The sequence below is a fragment of the Rhinopithecus roxellana genome, chromosome 5 (assembly GCF_007565055.1).
Source record: "Rhinopithecus roxellana isolate Shanxi Qingling chromosome 5, ASM756505v1, whole genome shotgun sequence".
Classification (NCBI taxonomy): Eukaryota; Metazoa; Chordata; class Mammalia; order Primates; family Cercopithecidae; genus Rhinopithecus; species Rhinopithecus roxellana.
The window spans coordinates 136,885,586-136,909,453 of NC_044553.1; the positions used below are offsets into that span (position 1 = coordinate 136,885,586).

The 23,868-nt window shown below is 41.4% G+C and overlaps 1 protein-coding gene across 5 annotated transcripts in view; it reads left to right on the forward strand.

Annotated features, from left to right (window-relative positions):
- The window catches only part of NRXN3 (neurexin 3), a 1,636,170-nt gene that overhangs the window by 463,339 nt on the left and 1,148,963 nt on the right, over positions 1-23,868 (forward strand). For all 5 annotated transcript variants that reach the window (XM_030931539.1, XM_030931540.1, XM_030931537.1 and 2 more), the window contains 2 exons: positions 14,469-14,907; positions 20,299-20,682. In XM_030931539.1, coding sequence (XP_030787399.1) covers positions 14,469-14,907; positions 20,299-20,682 — 823 coding nt within the window. The remainder of the gene's footprint in view (positions 1-14,468; positions 14,908-20,298; positions 20,683-23,868) is intronic.

Here is a 23,868-nt window from a genome sequence, read left to right on the forward strand (position 1 = left end):
CTGCCCATATTCCTTGGCTTGTGGCCCTTGATCTCTACTTCCATATTCACATTATCTCTCTGTCTGTATGTGTGATCTTCCTTTGCCTTCATCTTACAAGGATTCAAGTGCTTGCATTTAGGGCCCACCTGGAGAATACATGATAGTCTCATCTCAAGATCCCTAACTTAATCACATCTGCAAAGACAAAGACACCTTTCCAAATAAGATAACATTTACAGGTTCCACGGATTAGGATATGGTATCTTTGGGGAACATTATTCAGCCTGCTACAGAGATACGTTTCCCTTTTTGTAGATCTTCTAAGAACATTGTTTGCTTACAGACATACTTCAGGAGCAAATGACTTCCAAACTGATGGTCCATTGATAAAAAGCCTGGGGCTGCTGTCAGGAAAGGTCTAATTTAGGTCAGCCCAGTGCCACTGAACAGATGTATATGGCAACGTTCCCATCTCCCATTATGAAAATAAACCATTAATTAATACTTATTGAGGAGCTGATGAGTAACCGGAAGAGCTGGTCTGAGTTCTGGGCAAGGAATCAGTGACAGTCAGTTTCCACCATCTGGCTGCTGTGGGTAGATTGTGGTCCATATCTGTAGAGTAAGGTGTGCACAGTTGGCTTGGCACTCGCTCTTCTGTGTCCAGCAGTAGCTCTTGCCATCTGTCTTATCAAGAGAATCAAAATGGATCCAGGTTGTCACTGGGAGATTACTGAGTATCAGTGGACACCATGAGCTCGAGTGGGCCACCTCATGCAAGGTTAGAGCAGGAACTTCACTGATGTTTGAATTAGGGAACTTCAGGACCTAAAATTGGGATGCAGACATTTCTTGACTCTTTCGTGTCTTTTCCACCTCTTCATATAATCTAAGGGGGATATGGACCTTGGAGAAGTCTTCCTCAAGGCTTTGGCAGGGGCTCCTAAACATGCTTCATCCATGCCTACTTGAGTGTAATCTGCTATCTTGAGCCACAGGCAGGAGAGATCAAATTTTCTAGTAACATTTTTTATAATCCAGCTAGCTGAAGAAGTGTGATCAAAGAATCTTAAAAGTGTGATCTTGGCCGGGCGCGGTGGCTCAAGCCTGTAATCCCAGCACTTTGGGAGGCCGAGACGGGTGGATCGCGAGGTCAGGAGATCGAGACCAACCTAGTTAACATGGCGAAACCCCGTCTCTACTAAAAAATACAAAAAACTAGCCGGGCGAGTTGGCGGGCGCCTGTAGTCCCAGCTACTTGGGAGGCTGAGGCAGGAGAATGGCGTAAACCCGGGAGGCGGAGCTTGCAGTGAGCTGAGATCCGGCCACTGCACTCCAGCCTGGGCAACAGAGCGAGACTCCGTCTCAAAAAAAACCAAAAAACAAACAAAAGTGTGATCTTGAAGAATCTTAGTTTCTCTTCTGTTGTAGAGACAGGATAGTAATAGTTGCTGAGCCTATAGGCTCTGAAGCCAGACTTATCTCTATTTCTGTGCTGGCTCCACTACCTAATAGCTGTGTGAGCTTAGGTAGATAATAAAATCTCAGATTCCCAGTTTTCTCAATTGTAAAATAAGGATAACAGTAACTAACATATACAAGGTGCCAGGAGATATTCTAAGCATGTTACATATATTTAATCTTATTTTCACAACAACCCTATGAGGTAAATGTACTATTGTTATCCCACTTCAAAGATGGAAAAACTGAGGTACAGAGAGATTAAGTAACCTGTCTAGATCACATAGTAACAAGTCGCTGAACAAGAATTTCAACTCAGAGTATATGCTTCAACTCAGAATATACTTCAACTCAGCATATTTGATGTTAACTGTATTTTATGCTGCTGCTTCTGCCTCAGGTTGTGAGGATCAAATAGGATGGCCATCTATTCCAGGTCACCTTGGAAAGTTCTGGGTAATATCTCCTGTCCAGGTGAATTATTAATAGTGCCCCCTTCTTTTATTTTCAAAGGTAGTGTCACATCTTGGTTTGAATATATTTCATATTTAGATTAAATAGTTTTTACATGTGAAACACTAAGAACAATGACCAACCTATAGGAAGCTCTCTGTTAATATTAGCTATCGCTGTTTCTACTACTGCCATCACCACCGCCACCACCATCACCATCACCCACATTCATCCCAACTCTGGGACCTTTAGGATTAGGGGGTTAACCCGAGTTCTGCAAAGGCATATCATGGGAGCCACTGTTCCCAGTTCCCACACCCACAGCAGACATTGCTCGTTGATCACAGTACAACAGTCTTTCCTACTTAGTGTCATAGACAACCATTTGTGATTGATCATACTTGACATGTGAAATGAAAAATATTTATCACACCTAGTTTTATTTAATCTCAGAATACAAGATCCCAGTGTATGGAGACTGAATTTAGTCTGAGCTTGTGGTTTTATATGAAAACTTACTTGATTCCTAGAAGTGATAATGAATTTGGGACCTCTTTAGACACCCTATGTCCCTTTTCTCCAATATTTCTTTCTACTTATTTCTCTATTATTTCTACCTCTTCTTTTGTATAAATATAAAAAGAAATTTAATTCATCAGTTTCCTATTCTCTGCCTATAATTTTATATGTTATAATAAAAGACTATTGAAATACTACAAAAGTGGACACAATATAAATAAGGAAAAGGAGTGAGTCATCATAGGAATTACAGTTGGCACCCAAGATCAAAGGCTTAGAAAAGCTATCTTTAAATGTGATTTGTGTAACTGGTAGTGAAAGTCATTTCAGGTTGATTTTGCATGGCATAAGGGACATCTAGTGGTTATCTAGGTCTCTGCAGATTTACTAAAGGTAATGCAAACTCATAGGTATAAGTATTAGGGTTTATATACCATCACCTTGAAAAGGAGTCCCAAGAAAGGAGGGGACCTTTTGTTGCATGACTACTTTTAAGCTAACAAAGTGTAAAGAAACCTTTTTCGGAAGAAAATTAATTCGAGTCCTAGCATTTCTATCTATGTTATTGTCAGTTTGAACCCAACTCTTACTTACTGTCTTCTGTACCAAGTTGGAAATCATTCTGTTATCAGCTACCTGCCAGCCTGGCATATTCTTCCTATCACTTTCTCTACCTCTTTTGCTGATTGCAGAGGGACTCTTTGGACCCTTTGAAAAGCCATCTGATTAAAGCCTTCATTAGGCTAGAAGCAGAACTGCTTCACAGGCCAGGCAAGAAATACTTTGTAATTGCTCCTGATGGGCAGATCTCCTTTGGAGGTTGCTCAGCCATCAGGAAGCCATACAGCACTGGTCCACGTGTATTTTGCATAAATTAGTGGGCTTGACATTATAAGAGATTGCCCCTATGGGCACTTAAAAGAGATCTCCTGGAACTTACCTATTGGTCTGCCCCTCTTTGTCAAACCCGTCTTACGCATGGTTCTGAACTAACTGCTTCTGTCATCTGGATTGCTTACAATACCTGCTTGCCTCATGTGCTACTATTGTTTCCAACCAGCTATGCTAGACTTCTTAAAGGTTGAGTTTCATTGAATCTTTTTACAGTAATTTCTGTGACTCTTTTGTCTTTGAGACTCTCATATTAGCTTTTTCTACAAAAGCTGTTTGGCATGCCTATTGTCAACTATTTTCTTTCAGAGTAGCTGCTAACAGCCAGAAGCTGCTAGTTGTGGCCAAAGGCCTCATTGTTGGAGATTCATTCTTGCTCTTTGACTCTAGGTACAGAGGATGAAGACTCTGAGGTACTGTCTCAAAACATCCATGTGTTTTCTCTGACAAGTCAAAGCTACATTGTCATATTAGAGGTGTCCAGTAGCCCCTTAGCATGCCTCAGTGTGGGAGGTAGTGTTGGCACCAAACTTTGTCAGCCAGTCTCTTAGAGGACCTTACTGGAGTTTGTGATTGAGCTTTTACTTCTTCTGTTAGTATTCTGCTGAGACATATACTCTAATGATAGCTGCCACTCTGGGGTGCAGAACTTTCCATATAGATTGCCTTAAAAATAAAAGCACGTTTTCTATACATGCATACTGGGGAAAACTCTACTAAATATTCAGTGGTTCCATCAAATGCCTTTTATCCATTTGTAATAATTTAGCTTTCTGCCTTTTCATCTTATTACTTATTTTCAGGCAGAATAGATATAGAGGCTTCTTTCTGCATTATAGTCTTCACCGACTTAAAGGCATCAGGAAGTAGCCCTTGTGATTTTCCTTGCTATTATTCTTCCCATTTTTCCACAGCCTCCTGTAAGCACATACTTTGTGTCAGGTATTGAGAGATACAGAGAGAAAAGGCATAGTTTTCTCCCCTTGAGAGGCTCTTGGTCTACTGGAGGAAACAGACAATTCCAGCACCATATGATAAATACAATGATAGCAGTTAGAACATGAAGCCATGGGGGCAGAGAGGAAGAAATCAGCTGTGGGTGGGAGTGGAGTGGGTAGAAATATTGGAGAAGGGCTTCTCAAAAGAGGTGATGCCTAAACTGTGCCTCTAGTGACGAATAGTAGTTATCCAGGTAGAGAATCCAGGCAAGGCTTATCCCTGGAATGATAAATTGGAGGACCTGTTGAACTTTTGTCAAGGCTGGTAACAGTGAAGTGAGGACTAGATCAGGAAGAGGTTTTTATATAATGCTTCAAAGTTTGCATTTAATTCTGAAGTTGATAAAGAACCACTGAACAATTGGAAGCAGAGAATGACATGTTATTCCCAGACATGTTAACAGTGAGACAATTAGAGTCATATCTAGTCCTTAGAATAAAAATAACAGTAGTTTCCTAGTGGTTCAGCAAGGTATGTTTTAAATTTTGTCATCTTTTTAATCAAACAGCTTAAGGCTTCCTTTCTACTCTGTTACCTTTTTCCCCTAATTGCATAATGTATATATTTTTAGAACTTTTCATAATCAAGTACCACCTATTCATCTGATCTTAGTTCCTCTTCTTTGTGACATGTAACTTTTACTCTAGTGGAGTTGGTGCCCTCATCAAATATTCTAAGACAGAAGAAAATGTAGGCATTCTCTGGGTAGGTCTGTTTAGTACCTAAGAAAATGCAGGAAATGAGAGTGTGTATGTATTGAGCTTCTACTATGTGCCACACACTTTGCTAAATACAGGGAATGCATTGGTTACCATGTCAGAAACACACAACCCATGTGTTTATGATGCTTAGTTTAGAGGATCGAAACAGTGCCATCCCTGGCAACCAGAGGGCACAGAACTACAATTTCAATCAAGTTTATGGTCTTAGGTTTTTGTACATTAATTGACATGACAAATATATCTCACTCCAATTTTGATATGAAAAAATGTTCCCCCCTTAAGTATCCTTCAACTTTCTCTGTGCATGTTGGTGGCAGCAATTATGTCTCAAGGTCTATCCTCCATGGTTTAGCGCTAAAGATACAGTGATTATTTAGTACATTTACATGGGCTTTTGTTTCTAATATTCTAGTATAGCTAGTCAATTCATATTAACTTGGCTTTTGTGTTAGAGGATAAGAAAGGTGGAGAATAGGTTCATCTCAATTTCTGGCTCTCAGTGACTGGTAGTTAACTGCTAGGAGCACTACCTTGAGACGATTCTGAGGCTTCATCTGGGTTGAGTGGGAGTAGAATGTAAATACATTGATTGATGATGAATGCCATCTGCTGGGAAAGGAGGGTAGAGGCACATATTTGCTGACATGGCTCTAAGAAATGGGAGAGCTGCTATCCAGTTGTGTGTGAAAAGATTAACTGGCAACTAGAAACTTAAACTACCCATTGACAAGTTCTATCTTGGAGAACTATGGCCCATACTTGCCAGTTCATGTCTTATGTCTCTGCCTGGGTCTGTCTATGTCAAGTTCTTATTTATTAACTTAGTAGAAGCTTAGTAGACTCTGTGAAGATGATAAAGCCTGAAACAGCAAGCCTGTGATAGACTGTGATAGACTGAGCCTTTATAGTATCCTTAATGCTCCAGAAACTTGATTGACTGGAAACTTTTTCTCTTTCTTTTTATTTTTTATTTTGTTGAGGTGGAGTCTCACTCTGTTGCCCAGGCTGTAATGCAGTGGCATGATCTCTGCCACCCGGGTTCAAGCGATTCTCCTGCCTCAGCCTCTTGAGTAGCTGGGATTACAGGTGATTATCATCACGCCTGGCTAATTTTTGTATTTTTAGTAGAGACCAGGTTTCACCATCTTGGCCAGGCTGGTCGTGAACTCCTGACCTCATGATCTACCTGCCTTGGCCTCCCAAAGTGTTGAGATTACAGGCGTGAGCCGCTGTGCCCAGCCTGGAAAGTTTTTCTATGAGACACACAAATACATTTGCAGCCTGTTCCTGATCAACTGTTTAAGTGGAATAAAAGTCCTAAGAAAGTTCTTCTTGAGAAGAATAAAATTGAGACCTCCACTCTGAACAGGTATGGAGCATTCAGTAAGGCAAAGAGTCGGAAATCTTGCTTGACTTCTTACTGTCCCCATCTGTAACTGGGCATAAACCTATATGATCATTTTCCTTTCACAAAGAATCCATCAAGTAAATACTCGTTAAAGCCTGCGCTTAACTTGAGCACCAGTAGTAATGACTTGCATTATCAGTGGGGCTCTCGGGCTGGCACTCATGGCTCTGTGATTCATGAGGGCAGAGTAACTGACTGGCTTACAGCTGTCTCTCTTTTTCTGGCTGGCCTGCCTGCATGCCTACATGACTGAATGGCTTTTTTCAGAATGAGGTATGGACTAAGGATTTTGCACTTCAACGTCAGTTTCCTGGATCTTTTCTTCTACTCCAGCTTGCCATATGTCCCTTTTATCTTTTCCTGGCCTCTCTCTTACAAATAGGGCCATAGATCAGAGAGGATGGCCCCATCTGGTGAAATCTAGCTTTCAGATATGCTTCATTTGACCCATAGAGTGTTGGATTACACAGAATTTTAAAAATTTAATTAACTGTCAACATTGTACTATTGGTTTCAACTTTATCTGGAGTTTTTTTAACCTTTTTTTTGAGCTCTAGAACTTGGACATTTTCTGGCTCCTGCCTTACAAGTCTGAACCTCAGTTCCAGTTTTCTATTTCTGGTGCTTAGTCTTTTATCTTTGGTGGATCCTGACCACTGTTAACAAAATATAAAGCGTGAAAATGGTGGCATCCATCTGATGCAGCATTTGGGACTTTGAGCCCCAGGTTGGGTGTCAGCTGTATCTCAGCAGGTGGAGTTAGTTTACTGACCCCTGTTAGCAAGATCAGAGATGCAGATGTGGCTCTGTTCATGCCAGATATTAGGTTCTTCTGACTTTGGGATCTAAGAGGACCATCTGCTGCCACATTTGTGCTTGGACTTCACTGTCGGAGTTTGATCAATGGCATCCTGTGATAAAAAATGATGTTCATGAATATGAATCTAAATCTGAGCACGTGTTTGCTGTGTGTGCATCTCATAAATGTCACATTAGGCAATTAAGTATATACAATTTATAAATAAGTATATATAATTTATAAATACATATATGAAGTTCATAAATAAATAATATATGACCTATAAATAAATGTATAAAGCTATGATTTTATAGTTTATTAAATTCAGAGTTTTTCTTTTGTTGTCGCCCTGCCTCTTAGGCTTGACAATTGGCTTAGAAATTATCCTCAGTGACAATCTTTCTTTTTCTTCTTTTTTTTGTCTCACTCTGTCACCCAGGCCGGAGCGATCTCAGCTCACTGCAACCTCCAACTCCGGAGTTCAAGCGATTCTCCCACTGCAGGCTCCTGAGTAGCTTGGATTACAGGCATACCCCACCACACCTGCTAATTTCTGTATTTTTAGTAGAGATGGGGTTTCATCATGTTGGCCAGGCTGGTCTTGAACTCCTGGCCTCAAGTGATCCACGTGACTCGGCCTCCCAAAGTGCTGGGATTACAGGCGAGAGCCCCTTTGCCCAGCCTGAATCTTTCCTTCTTAATAACTCCATGCTATACTGTCTGTTGATTTATTCTGGCTTTTCTCAGTAAATAACAAAATTAATGGTGATCACTACCACTTACTTAGTGCTTATCAAGAGTCAGAAACTATGTAAAGTTCTTTTATATGTGGGACCATCATCTCCTTTATTTCTTACAATCCTGTGAAGTAAGATATTATCTACATTCTACAGTAGAAGAACATAGGCTGAGACAAGTTAAATACCATGCCCAACGTAACACGGTAAGGTGTCCAAACCCTAGTTAGGGAGCCTCCAAAGGTCATGATCTTAACCATGGCGCTATACTGCTACTTCAGTCTAATATCTAATTTAATAAAGATATGAACATTTGGTAAGCACCTATATAGTTAGGAGCAATTTCAGAATTTAAAAGGTGTAATTCATATTTCTTATTCATAAGGTGTTTGAAATCTATTGAAAAGACCAAACTTGTGCTGTACAAAGATAACAAAGTTGAGAGTTTTAAGTGACAGGGAGTGGAGTGGACAGTTTAGAGGAGGGAGAAATCACAGCAGGCCCAAGTCATCGGCTGCCTGAGGGAAAGAAGGGAAGTGGGGCAGAGACAGTGGGATGTGTGATTCCGTAGACACCCCAGAAGCAAGATTCTTTCACAACACTTCTTAGTCATTATTTTACCCTGAGTAGGAACATTACACAATAATAAGATTAGCCCAACAGTTTTATCTAGAAGCTGTATCATCCTGGAAGCTGAAGAGAAAAAGTTCATTTCATTATTTTCTATTGTCAAAGGATTAAATTTGGGAGGGAGATAAGTATATCTTTATTTTTTGCTTGTTGTGAGTAAACTACTTTGCAGTTAGGTATACAGTGGAAAAGCTTTATTGAGATTTGTAGCCAACTCTGCTCCACTCACTAGTGCCCCGATACTGGCTTCTCCACCATTCCATTTCTCCAGCTTCAGAAAATGTCCCCAGCGTCCTTACTTTCAAACCTTCTCCACTGATGTGGAGTGGATCATCGGTGCTCAGGCCTCAAGTCACAAACCTGTGAATGGCATGGTCTTAGCCGCTGACCTGGTGTTTTTTATTGAAGTTGTCCTCTATGCAGATATTTTAAAAACAAGAGAAAAGAAAGACCAAGTGGTAAACTTCCTATTCCTTGGCGGGACAAATAGTGACAAGAAGTCATCTGGGTACTCCAGGGCACGTGCCTACATCCCCTCATTCTTTCTAGTTCCCTTGCTGGAGTGCATAGGGATGGGGCATTTACAACAGAACATGTGGAAACACATTCTCAGAAAGGTGAGAACAGAGTGGCCTGGGATAAGATGGCAGAGGGAGAGAAGAAAATACTTCTCTGAGTGGGGACTATCTCTAATTCTTGGTTTATTCTCATGCACCTGCCTTCTAACTCAAATACCTTGGAAGAATTTGAAGTAATAAGTGCATCATGCAGGGTTAGAATACTCTCTCTTTTTCCAATCAAGTGGGTTGGGCAATAGGGCAGACAGCTTCCTCACTGGTAGGTAATAAAAGGATTCTGATTTATCAGACTGTGGGATCACCAAGTACCAGAGTAGCCAGGGAAATTCTCAAATGGATTTGAAAATCTTGGTGAAGGGGCATCATTTAGAGAGGCTGGAGAGAAGAGAAAGGCACTGCAGCCTAGGAAACCCAGTGAACAAAAATGCAGAAGCAATAACACCTGGGTTCATACGGAAGCCTTTGAGGTGATCCGTAAGTGGGGAGGTATAGACATCCATTAGAAATGGATTGTACAGGAGGTGAAGGGCTTTGCACATTGAGATGGACTTGGGTGTGGTTTTTGTGCATGACTAAGGAAGGAGTTTCTGCTTTGTGTGTAGGCATGGGTTACAGGAGGGCCTAGAAATTGCCCTCTCGGAGCATATCATTACCCCAGTGCAGTCAGAGAGATAAGGGCTCAAGTCCTGTTTATGCATTTAATAGCCTACATGATCTTGGGCAAGTATGTATCCCTGCTGAGCCCCATGTCTGTAAAATGGGGCTAATGCTACCTATTTCATTTGCTTATTGTGTATGATATAAAACAGTGTTTGCAAAGTACCTGGCACATGATAGACTCAATTTTTGTTACATTGTTCCGGCTCTCAGCTTGTCTTACTCCTGGTATTGTTCCTGTATGTCTCTGTATTAAAGATCATGGAGGAATACAAGTATATTTTTTTTTCCTGAGAGACTTTGTCTTAACTCTGAGATTCTTTCCTTAGCTGTTTTATTGTCTGGTCTCCTAAGCATGAGTTATGTGTCCAAACAGCAGTCTTTACAAGCCCATGGGTGGGATAGTAAGACCAGCTTGTCACTGTTTGTGACTCTGTTTCTGTACCTCCCAGCCTATGTGACATCTTCCCCCATAGGGAGTCATTTCTACTTTGTCTTTAATTTCTCCTCGCCGAGGCAACTTGTCAGCCAAGGCTGCTTTCTGTCACTTGATGCCACATCTCTTCCTAGTTCAGCCAGCCATTTGGGGACATTCATTTAGTTGACAGTCTGATTTTACAGAGAACATTGTACCAGACACTGATTTGCCTTGTAAGGGGGTCCAGCAGGGTTTCCTGCCTCCATGCTGACCCAGGGTGCCAGTACACTTCTGCATGGCTGTGGCTGTGGTTCTGCACAGAGCAGGTGGGGAAGGTGAAGATATTAACAATGGAGAGTCCCAGTTGAGCATCACTGGGCTACAAGTCCCTTGCCCTCCTGTCCTTTTCCTCTTGGTAGAAAAACCTTCACAGAACCTCAGTTCAGGACCCTGTCCATTTCCAACAGAAACTCAACACCATGGGCGATGAAGATAACAGGATTATTTCTTCCTAGTTTTGTGTGCCAGTTTAGAATTGTTGTGTCCTACTATGTCTAACATCCCCGTTTGATCTTGACAACAGCCCTGTGGGGTGGGAAAGAGGGACAGTTTGTAGAACAGATATCCGGGCTCTTACCTTTGAAATAAATAAAATGGGACTCAGAAGGGTTATTCAGCTGTCAGTGAGAGTGATGTTGGCTTTTTATTCACAACAGTGAAAATTCGGTATAAATAGGTAATTTCAGGGCCATGGAGTAGATAGAGCACTCACCTTCAAAGAGCCTTTGAGAGAAGTCTGGTTATCTCTGTCTGGCCAGTTTCTGGCCCTTGATTCTCTTACCTATCTCTTCAGAAATCTTCATTCCAGCTATTCACCTTCCCTCCCAGTCTCAGTCAGGTACCCTTCTCGCAGAAGAGTTCCTCTTCACTGCTCTTGTATGTTGTTAAAAGCCTTTTTTTTTTTCCTCCTTTTTATTCTGTCCCCAGCCTCCTGTAGGAATGCCTGATCTCTCTTTCTGTGTATTGTTCCATGGAACCAAGCCTCCTTCTGTCCCTTTGGGATGACCTATTGTTATACATTAATAATTAACCTTTACTAGGAACTCTAGTCATAGGCATTTAACCCAAATGCAGAAAAAGCCAAAGTTTGTTTATGACAAAGAGATCTCACATGCTGAGGTATAATAGCGAGGGTTAGAAAGGAGAAGCTGACGCTCATTAAACTTTTATGATTTCTTTTCTGGTTTACTCACTTGAGTGATTGCCTGAGGATCCTGCAATATTTCCCTTTGTACATGGTCAGCCCAGTTTAGCTAAAATGAAAAATTCCGCTTTTGAATTGTGAAATTGAGCATGCATGACTTTCCATGTAATGTTAAAGCCTCACAGGTGCTGCTAGTGGGGTCTGGTTCAGAGCATGTGGACCCTGGGGCTCAAATGCCTAGGTTCAAGTCCTGCTCTGCCACTTATCAGCTGTGTGTCTGTGGGCTGGTTCCCTAACTACTCTCTGTGTTCGTTTTCTGCATCTGTAAAATAAGGGAATGATTACAGATATCTCAAATGGGTGTTGTCTGTATCTAATGGGATGGAGAGGTGTTAAATCTTTACTATGGTGCCTGGTAGTAGGTGCTGAATAAGGGTTAGTATCATTATTTTCAATGTTATTGACTATGGTTAGGTCCATGGTCAAGGTTACATAATAGCAAGTCATTTTCAATGCTTCATCATGGTTATATATCACTCTTACAATACCCATTAGAATGCAAACCACTTTGCTTGATTCTCTCCTGCTGATGGGAGATGGGAACTAATTCTAAACTTGGATATGAGGGATTATATGATATGTGCTGGAATGACCCATCCAATTAACTTTCTCTCACAGATATGGACAGATGAGGCTTATTTTAGAAATTAGCCACTGTTGTTTTGGAGATGATAATATCACCTTTTCAGGGCTGTGGAAAGAACAAAATGAGATTAACAGTAACCCTCCAAAGAGCTGTGACTTTTGTGCCCTGAAGATATTCCATTCCTAAGTGCTTCACATGTTTTAAATCATTTTATTATTACAAAATAGTTTGTTTATTCCTATATTCCCAATTTCAGGAGAGGAAACAGATGCAGAAAATTTACTTTGCCAAAGTCACATAGCTTGTAAGTAGTAAATGTGGAATTCAAACCTAAATCTAGGTCCTGACTTAGAATTTGAATAAGGCAATATAAAGAAAATAGCAAAGTAGTTGGTATGCTCAATATTCAGATCCTTGTATATTTCCCTTCCATTGTTTTCTGCTTATTAAGTTTTTATGGATATGACATTGCTCAGAGATCAGAGCACCAAAAACCATTCTAGGGTACTATATCAAATTTCAGTTCGAATAAGAGTAAAACTTTTGTGAAATTCTAATTTCAGGGAGAAAGATTAATTTCTGCTTTTAGATGGATTATACCTGGTTTAGAAAATCATAACAGACTTTTTTTCCATAGGTTATTGGGGTTGATGTGGTGTTTGGTTACACGAGCAAGTTCTTAAGTGGTTATTTGTGAGATTTTGGTGCACTCATCACCCAAGCAGTATACACTGCACCCTATTTGTAGTCTTTTATTCCTCACCCTCATCGTACCTTTTCCCTCAAGTCCCCAAAGTCCATTTATCATTCTTATGCCTTTGTGTCTTCATAGCTTAGCTCCCACATATCAGTGAGATCATACGACGTTTGGTTTTCCATTCCTGAGTTACTTCGCTTAGAATAATAGTTTCTAGTCTTATCCAGGTCACTGCAAACGCAATTAATTCATTTCTTTTTATGGCTGAGTAGTAGTCATATATATGTGTGTGTGTGTGTATATATACATACACATATATATACACACATATATACACACACACACACATATATATGTATGTGTATATATATATCACAGTTTTTTTATCCACTTGTTGATTGCTGAGCATTTGGGTTGGTTCCATGATTTTGCAATTGCAAATTGTGCTGCTATAAACATGCGTGTGCAAGTACCTTTTTCGTATAATGACTTCTTTTTCTCTGGGTAGATACCCAGTAGTGGGATTGCTGGATCAAATGGTAGTTCTACTTTTAGTTCTTTAAGGAATCTCCACACTGTTTTCCATAGAGGCTGTTAGATAGTCATAACAGATTTTTTTAACTGTCATCCTCACTTTCTCCACCTACTGCAGGACAGTGGCCATGGCTTTGCAGAAGTGTACACTAACCTTGGGTAGGGCACGGAGGTAGAAAGCTCTGCTGGGCCTCCTTACAAGGTGAATTAGTATCTGGTTCAGTATTCTTTGTAAAATCAGACTCTCAACTAAATCAATGTCCCTGACTGACTGACTGACTGACTGACTGAAATAGAGCTTCAGGGTGTCTCATTCTACCACTATACAGAGGGCACATGCAATGTGGAAAAAATAAAAGCAAAAACAGACCTCTGTCCCCACCAGCTTTTAACACATAATCTTTTCTTTAAAGTAACACATCCGCATGGTTGAAAAAAAGTCTAACACTACAAGATGGCACAGTGAAAAGTAAGTCACCCTCCCATTCCAGAATATTAATCCCACAAATATACTCCCCAATGACAATTTTATAGTTACAAAGAGACTTTATGCTTACTGGAGCATATATACATACAATGCCCCCACACCCCCACACTTTTACACAATGATAGCATAATGCACCCTGTATCCTGTTCCTTGACAATTTCACTTAACAATGTGACTTGGAGAGCTTCCACATCAAAACCAAAAGCAATACCTTGTTTGCAAGGCCTGCCTAATATTCCATTATAAAGCTGTGCCATCTGCTATTGATGGTCATTTAGGTTGTTTCTGGTGTTTTACTAAGGATGCTTCAGTAAATCACTTTGTATGAGGTATGTGAATCCATGCAACTCAATCTCTCTTGATTTTTATTTGCAAGCTTATGTTGTGTAACTTTCTGACAACACAAGAAATTGGCCAGGAGACAAGAGAAATTCTGTAGAAATATAAAGGCTTTTTTAGAGCTTGTGTGCACATCAGATGTTTCTTCAGATACTTTTTTGATTCCTGTGTCTCATTGTTTCTCATGTTGTTTTGAACTATGTCCTGAAGCCTCTTCTTGGGTCATTTTTCCAGGTGCCCAGTGAGTGATGGATAGATACTGTTTGCAAGATTGATTCACATGGCACTTTTGTTTGGCTTTTGACAGGTTGTTTATAAGAATAATGACATCCGTCTGGAGCTGTCTCGCCTGGCCCGAATTGGGGATACCAAGATGAAAATCTATGGCGAAGTTGTGTTTAAGTGTGAGAATGTGGCCACACTGGACCCCATCAACTTCGAGACCCCAGAGGCTTACATCAGTTTGCCTAAGTGGAACACTAAGCGTATGGGCTCCATCTCCTTTGACTTCCGTACCACTGAGCCCAATGGCCTGATCCTCTTCACTCATGGAAAGCCCCAAGAGAGGAAGGATGCTCGGAGCCAAAAGAACACAAAAGTAGACTTCTTTGCCGTGGAGCTCCTTGATGGCAACCTGTACTTGCTGCTTGACATGGGCTCTGGCACCATCAAAGTGAAAGCCACTCAGAAGAAAGCCAATGATGGGGAATGGTACCATGTGGACATTCAGCGAGATGGCAGATCAGGTAGGAAGAGGCAGGATGTGTGACTGAAACTAGACAAAAGCTGTAGCTTCTCTGTTTGTTTTTTGGCTTTATATTTCTTAATTTTCGCTCTTGCATGCTTGTTGATTCTTTTGCTACTCTCTTTAATGGCTGTTGTAAAATTATGTTTCTGAAAAGATACCTGTCTCATAGATGGCTCACATTCTCCACTTATCTCTCTTGTTACTCACTGCACAATTGTCTCAGTGATAGCTCTATGATCCTGGAGCTAAGGATGGTTTTACAAGTAGCGTTTCCAGTGCTACCAGAGCAACTCTCATGTCACTGGTGTGATCTGTCCCCATTCCCCCATTCTTTGCTTCTCTTTTTCCTCATCACCATGGAAACCGATTGTGACATCATTATGTGATTATTCTGTAGGATAAACTTCACTGTGCAAGAGTTAATGCAACAATACACCCTTCAATAATTGGCAAGAGTCATGTTGCACGGAGAAATTATGACAAGAAAGGAAAAGGCAAATTGATTTTTCCTGAAGATACATTCAATTTAAAGCCTTCCTTTGGTGTAAAAGCCTATATTTCACTCTTTGTTCAGACCTCACTAACTCTCTCTTCCTCTTCATAACCTTTTACATTTTGTTTAAATGGCTTCGTTTCTGTAGCTGCAGATCAAACAAGCTAGCCCCAGGCAGTACATAGCTACTGTGCAATAGTAACAAAGTGGGGGTAGGGGTGGGGCAAAATAGTCAGGGATTTTTGAATGCTTGGACAGTCTGCCTAGCTTTCTATGGACCATGTGGCAATGGAAGTCACATTCTGTGCTATCGGAAAGGGCATTTTCCCAAGAGCAGTAATTAGAGCATTAGCATTTCAGACTCATTTCCTGGTTCTCCATTTAGGTAGGATGTACTCAAGAAGGGTCTTGGCTTCATGTGCCATATTTATAGAGATTGACTCTCCCGATGAACATTAAAAAGTCTTTATTTGGGTATTTTCTTTCTAGGTACATTTGGCCAGTAAGAGAGAGCAGTAAGTTCCCCAAAAGGCTGAAACTGGGAGTGACTGAGCTTTGGTGGGTTGACTTTTCTGCATAATTCCAAAGCTAGGCTGATGGCAGATATAGCAACATTGCCCTTAGGAAGAGCTGGATGGATTCTTTGCAGAGGGCAGACGGGTGGCAGATTGCTGCCCTGGCCATTTTATTGCCCAGTAGAAATCTTTATTGGTTGTCTGAAATCTGATCAGAACCAAGAGCCTTCGAATTAAATGTGCTCGTTAAGCAAGAATGAATAGTGTTCTTTTTACACAGAAAAACACCCCCAAAATTAATTTCTTTGGAGGCTAAATCCCACCACATTCCCCATCCTTCTTCTTCTTCTTCTCTTTCTTTTTCTCTGTTTTTCAGTGAAATGACAGCAAGGGCAGAGTCAGAAAGCTGTTCCAGAATTATAAAGAGAACATTGCTGTTGGTTTTTAAGAGCATGTGTTTGGGATCTCTGAGGTTAGGTCATGGTGGACAGGTTTTGTGTCTGACTAAGCTAGACCTTGGCACAGCATAAAAGTTACCTACCCATGTCACAGGTAGGCTAAAACACACAAAATTGCCGTATGTTCATTTCTGTCTGCTCCTAATACAATATATTTTTTTCAAGTAGTGGAACAATTTTTGTTGTTTGAACCACTGGTGGACCCAACTTCAACAAATATGTTTGAATTTCAGAAGTCTTTTTTTTTTTTTTTTTTTTTTTTTTGAGACGGAGTCTCGCTCTGTCGCCCAAACTGGAGTGCAGTGGCCGGATCTCAGCTCACTGCAAGCTCCGCCTTTCGGGTTCACGCCATTCTCCTGCCTCAGCCTCCCCAGTAGCTGGGACTACAGGCGCCCGCCACCTCGCCCGGCTAGTTTTTTTGTATTTTTTTAGTAGAGACGGGGTTTCACCGTGTTAGCCAGGATGGTCTCGATCTCCTGACCTCGTGATCCGCCCGTCTTGGCCTCCCAAAGTGCTGGGATTACAGGCTTGAGCCACCGTGCCCAGCTCTGAATTTCAGAAGTCTTAAATTTCATACCTGGGAGCTAAAGCACTGGCTAATTCTTTTTTTTTTTTTTTTTTTTTTTTTTTTTTTTTTTGAGACAGAGTTTCTCACTTGCTGCCCAGGCTGGAGTACAATGGAGCAGTCTCAGCTCCTGCAAACTCTACCTTCCAGGTTCAAGTGATTCTCCTGCCTTACCTCCCAAGTAGCTGGGATTACAGGCACCTTCCTCCGTGCCTGGCTAATTTTTGTATATTTAGTAGAGACAGGGTTTCACCATGTTGGCCAGGCTGATCTTGAACTCCTGACCTCAGGTGATCCACCCACCTTGGCCTCCGAAAGTGCTGGGATTACAGGCGTGAGCCACCACGCCTGGCCTGGCCAGTTTTTTGAACTACTGATGAATTTGATCAAAGCCTATAAAAATGTACTGAGTAAACAAACAATTGTCCCATGAAAGCAGTATAATCTAAAATTTTAATGCAATCTGTTAGACTTTCATTTTTTTCATGAGAATGTTTTCTGGTAACTTGTTTTAGATTATAAATCTATACTAAAGAGTAGTTATAAAAACAAGTGTATCTAAATGTGGTGCCTCCTTCCCTGATAATCTTGAAGAATGATGACTAACAGTGATCTAGAAAAACTTTTATAATCACTCCTCACTTGGGCAAGTGAGTCTTAGAACTTGTTAAGTGCATTCAAAACTGTTATGGTCACACATTCAGAGGACAGATTCTCCTCGAGTTGTCTTTAAGGCTCTAAAATTTAAATTGATTCTAGTATTGTCCCTACTTGGCAATAGATGTCCCCCCATTTTAGCTGGTGATCAGATTAGCCCTGTGGACATGTGAGGTGTAAAGAAAGAAAACTATGCAACAGAGAAAATAGTAAGAGATACAGACCTCAACTTCCTCCTTTGTAAGATAGAGAAAATAATAACTCCTACCTCCCAAGATTGTTTTGAGGTCAAGTCCAAAAATGCACATAAAATAGTTAAAATGGTGGCCAGGACATTATTGTTGTTATATGTGTTTGAAAGATTAAAAAACAAAAGGCGAAGCATGATTCTCTAGGAGAAAACTTCTAGGAGGGAGTAGGGAAGCAGATTGTTAAATTCCCCTTAATATCCTTTCTATGTTTCTATTCTTGTGTTGACTTTGTACTTTATTTATGTTAACTTTAATTAATTAATTAAATTTTTTTGAGAGCTAATCTAGCTCTGCCACCCAGATTGGAGTGCAGTGGCACGATCTCAGCTCTCTGCAATCCCTGCCTCCCGGGTCCAAGGAATTCTCCTGCCTCAGCCTCTCGAGTAGCTGGGATTACAGGTGCCTGCGACCACACCTGGTTAATTTTTGTATTTTTAGTAGACACGGGGTTTCACCATGTTGGCCAGGTTGGTCTTGAACTCCTGACCTCAAGTGATCTGCCCTCCTCGGTCTCCCAAAGTGCTGGGATTACAGGTGTGAGCCACTGCGTCCAGTCGACTTTGCACTTTAAAGTGTATATGTTTTATTCTTGATCTCATTTGATTTTCACAGCCCTTCAGGTTATATACCCTTCATAGCTGAAGAAACTGAGAATCAGACAGAGGTGAAGGCTGACTGATGGATGGCACGACCCATTTGTCTTGATACCAATAAAGCACATCAATAATAATAAATACCTATTTTTAAATTTCTGACAGGATGTTTAGATATCACCTAGTCCATTTCCTTAATTTTCCAGTTCGGGAAATTGAGCCATAAAGTGGTTCAGGGACTGGCCTAGGGTCATAAAGACATTTAGGACTAGAATCCCTGTTCTCAAGGTCCCAGGTTACCTTGTGGGGTTTCATCTTCTACAGTCTCATTCGATGCTGTCCAAACTCCATCCCCTTCCTGGCTCTGCTTATCTCTGACTTGATCTCCTGCTCACCCCCTCTTGCCTTCTCTGTTCTAGCCACACTACTTCCTACCTCAGGGCCTTTGTAGGTTCCATCCCCTCTGCCTGGCATGCTCTCTCTCTTGAACTTTGCATGGCTGGATCCTTCTCAACATTCTGGTTTCAGCCTAACTTTTACCTGCCTAGAGAGACCTTCAGTGACTCTACATTTTAAAGTAGAATGCGTGAGCAACTAGCACACCACCCATTTTATTCTTTTCCTAGCACCTGCCCTTAGCTAATTTATTTCATTTATTAGGTTACTTATTGTATTAGTCCATTCTCATGCTGCTAATAAAGACATACCCAAGACTGGATAATTTATAAAGGAAAGATATTTAATTGAATCACTGTTCAGCATGGCTGGGGAGGCCTCAGTACATTTACAATCATGGTGGAAGGAGAAGCAAACACGTCCTTCTTCACATGGCAGCAGGAGAGACAGAAGTGTAGTGCCAGCCAGAGAAATGCCAGATACTTATAAAACCATCAGATCTTGTGAGAACTCACTCATTATCATGAGAACAGCATGGAGGTAACTGTCCCCATGATTCAATTCGCTTCCCACCAGGTCTGTCCCACAACATGCAGGGATTATGGGAACCACAATTCAAAATGAGATTTGGGTGGGAACACAGCCAAACCATATCATTTATTTTCTGTCCCTCTGTTCTGGAACATCTGCTCAATGAGAGGAGAGACATGCCTATCAAGTTCATCTCAGTGCCTAGAACTATACCAGAGACAGAATAGGTCTTCCATACACATTTATTAAATGACTAAATAAGGAATAATGTTTCAGTTAAAATGTATCACAGGGAATGCTCAAAATATTCACTGGCAGGGTTGGTAGTGAATGCCCAATCTAGAGAGTACCAGTGCATGGAGAGAGAGACAGAAGAGGAAGTTCCATCTTTTCGGGGTTGGTGAGCCCTTGACGAAAACCCAGGGAAACATACAGAGGCCTCGTTCTGTCTCAGTCACTCTTAAAAGTACTTTGCATATATTTGCTCATTTAATCACATCAACCTATGAGGTAGGGACAGTTATTTTCCCATTTTACAAATGAGGAAACTGAGGCACAGGAAGGTGAAGTCACTTCTTCAAGGTTATACAGCTCATACATGTTAGAGCTGGAATTTAAATACAGGCGGGAACTGTGCTGCTCTCAACCTGTATGGTCTCAGTCAAGAGGGTTAAGTAGAGAAAAGATACACTAGATGTCAGGTCACTGAGATTTTCCTGGGTCTTCCTAAGGGCCAGGTTGACTCACCTGGCAGAGATTGGAACCAAGCGGCCTACATTGTCTTTTCCATTGTCTTGTAACATCCAGTTCTCTTGCTTGCATTGTTCTTTCCTGGCCAGCCAGTGGCTGGTCTCAGCACTCACCTGTTAGGCTTCTTTCATTTGGTTAAGCAACTGGCAGACTCACCTGAGATCTGTCTTCCCACCCCAGGTACTATATCGGTGAACAGCAGGCGCACGCCATTCACTGCCAGTGGGGAGAGTGAGATCCTGGACCTGGAAGGAGACATGTACCTGGGAGGGCTGCCAGAGAACCGTGCTGGCCTTATTCTCCCCACCGAGCTGTGGACTGCCATGCTCAACTATGGCTACGTGGGCTGCATTCGTGACCTGTTCATTGATGGGCGCAGCAAGAACATTCGACAGCTGGCAGAGATGCAGAACGCTGCGGGTGTCAAGTCCTCCTGTTCACGGATGAGCGCCAAGCAGTGTGACAGCTACCCCTGCAAGAACAATGCTGTGTGCAAGGACGGCTGGAACCGCTTCATCTGTGACTGCACCGGTACTGGATACTGGGGAAGAACCTGCGAAAGGGGTGAGTCAGCCTGGAGGATGGCAAGTGAGGGCCTGAGTGGGGCTGGTGTCTTATAGTTGGATCCGTGGACAGCCCAAGCCTTTGCACCCACCTGCACTTTCTTTCTTCCAAGAGTTTTTGGGTTTACTGATTTCCAGATTGCACCCTTTCTAGTTCTGAATGCTTGGATTTGTTTGGCTAAGACTGAGTTGCAGAAAGGGAAGCTTTCTAATAAATATTACTGTGATTATGATACTTTTTGATTAAATATTTTTTATTTAGAGAGGATAAATAATTCTCTTTTGGGACTCCAAGGGGGGCTAGCCAACTGGCTGTTTTATTCATTCATTTGACTTGTGCTTCTTTAGTGCTTTCTACAAGCTAACTCCTGGGTTCAGCTTTAGAAATACAATGTTGAACAAGACAGATTCATCTCTGTTTTTATGGAGCTTGCTGCCTAGTGGAATACTTAGCCATTAAATAACTGATTACAAACATGGTGAGTTTTATAAGAGGCAGAGTGATGTATTGGTTAAGAACATAAACTCTGGGACCAGACTGGGTGAGAAATCTAGCCCTCATACAGTGATGGTAATTTCATCATGGTAGTCAATATCTTTGAGACTTGACTTCCTCATTTGTAAAATAGAAATGATCAGGCACCTAGCTCACAAGATACTGATGATGATTAAATGAGTTAATAGGTTCCTGAGCATTTAATGTTAGTGATTATTATAGTCATAATTATTCTCACCAGCATCATTAAAGAGAAGGTATAGAGAAACTTGGGAGGCCCTTGCAAGGAGACCCAACATACTATACAGGTTCACCGTATAGTGAGCAACCCTGACACAGTTGAGGACTTGAACAAAGTCCAGAATGAACTGGATGCTTTGTTCCTTTCTGAAAAATGTCCAGAATGGAATTGGGGAACTGTGGAGGCGGGGAGGAGGGGCATGAGAGGCGACCAAAGAGATGAGGGCTGACCCTGTAGACCAGGTCAGAATGCTGGGAGGATTCCCTTTTCATTCACCACTTCAGTACCTGACAATTGCACCTGATTTACAGTTTAAGTAAAGGGAAGAGATAAAGGCAAGAAGAGGGACAACATCAACACAAGGAGATTCCTGTCAAGTTGTTTGCAGATTGCAACTTGGTCTATTTTTTTATATGCCAAGCACACTGAATCAAGTCCACAGGCTGTCAGCTTCTAAATTCTATGAAAGGATAATTTGCATCAAGACCAAGTTTTTGCTAAGGGTATAGCTTTAGGGCTTCAAGAATGCTGTACCTGTATAGACATAGTTCTTGCCCTTAAGAAGTTTATCATTTATTTAGCTGAGGAGTTCAGACATCTATATAATAAGCTGTAATAAGATGATGTAAGACAGTAGCATGTTAGAAAAGAAGGACATAGAGATTTAGAAAAGAGAAGAATGTTTTGAGAAGAGACCTGCGGGGTCTCATCTCTACAGACCATTGGCCAGTGGCCAGAAATTGTCCAACTATCAGAAGATAGGTGATGTGGATGGATCCTGGGCCAGGCCTGGAACAAGGGCTGAATGACCAGTTTTCAAGGCGTAGTTTTGGTGAGGCCAACTGTGGGGCCAACTGTGTTACTAGCTAAGGTATATTTCAAGAGAACTACAAACCTTCTTACAGTCAGATCAGAAATAGAATACAGGACACGAGGACAAAGGAGGAAAAGAGAGCTTTCTTAGAGCATATGGAATTAAAATTAAAATTCACGGAATTTTCAAGTCAGCAACTGCTAGAACAGGAGCTATGATGAGGAAATACCCATGCGGGACAGAAATAGGCCACAAGGGGCTGGTCAGTCTTTCAGGTGCCTGGGCTCTTACCAAATATCTTTGTAGGGTAACCTACTCTGGTGCTGGTTGGGGAAGATAGAAAGGTAATTTTGTCTCTGAGATGCATGAGACAGTTTTGGTGTTTGCCAAAGTGTTGCGGATCTTCTGTTACCCATGAAGGCAATATAAAGGTCATCTCAGATGTCTCACTTCTTCTTCTTGGGTCTCTGCTTAACTCAAGGGCCTTGTGATTGTCAGAGGCAGGACACAGTGACTGTAGCCAGCTGTACAAGGTGTCTCTGAGCTCACCCATTTCAAGGGTGAATCAATGGGAGTTGGTCCAAAACTTGCCAAGAACAGTGAAAGTCACTGCACCTTTTACATTGTCACTTCTGACGAGTCATTGGAAGGCGGCTGATTGGGGATATATGAGGGACAATTATTCTTGGTGCAGTGCAGCCAAGAGTTATCCATTCTGGCCAAATGAGAAGAAGCTTAGCAAATTTAAGATACTTGATGTATACATCGCTCAAATCCCAGACAGTTCAACTGATTGTTTTGTTCCCCTACTAATTGTTTTTTGCCCCTGGATTGTTCCTGACACCATGTTCAGAATGAATCAGTGGAGTGTAAAAATTATAGGACTCTTCTCTGCTAGCAAAGAAAAGTTGAGATTCCCAATGACATTGTTTTTCTTTATTGAAACTGATTCCTTAGTGGAGATTCTTTTGAGTATCTTTTGTTCATTTTTCCTGCAGGACATTGACATAGATTGAAGCCCTGGTGTGTTCCAGGCACTATGTTTGAGGTTAGAAATGCAACAAACAAACAAACCAAAACAGAAACACCAACCTGACACAGCCTTTACTTTTGAACAAGGGGTGTATAGTCCTCCCAGAGAAGCAAAGGGAAATGTGAGAAATGTTTAACATGTGGTTGATGTTATGGCAGATGTCTATAGGGAAACAGTAGGACAAACAGGCAAGAGTGGCCACTTCTGTATGGAAGGAGTGATGGCCCAGAGAAGGGGATCCAAGGTTTCTTGGATTTTAGGTCTCCTATTTCTAACTTTAGGCATCCACTCTAGGCACTTCTGAAGAAGAGTGAAGAAAATGTGTTGGGCATTCTCTATACATGAATGGGATCTTTTTTGGATTAAGGAGCCCTGCACCATTCACCATAACAACGTCAACACAGTCACTCAGTTTGCCATTCTCTCTCTAATTTTTATTATGTGGAAGCATTCTAGAATCAATTCTAAGCCTAGAGTGGATCATTTGTACTAAATGTGTTAAGCCCAAGACAGTTCTTAAGGCTGTGTGTCCCAGTAGCTCAAACTGTGTTCTCTACTGGAACTTCCTTGGGGGTGAGTCCCTTGGTATCACCAGGCCCATAC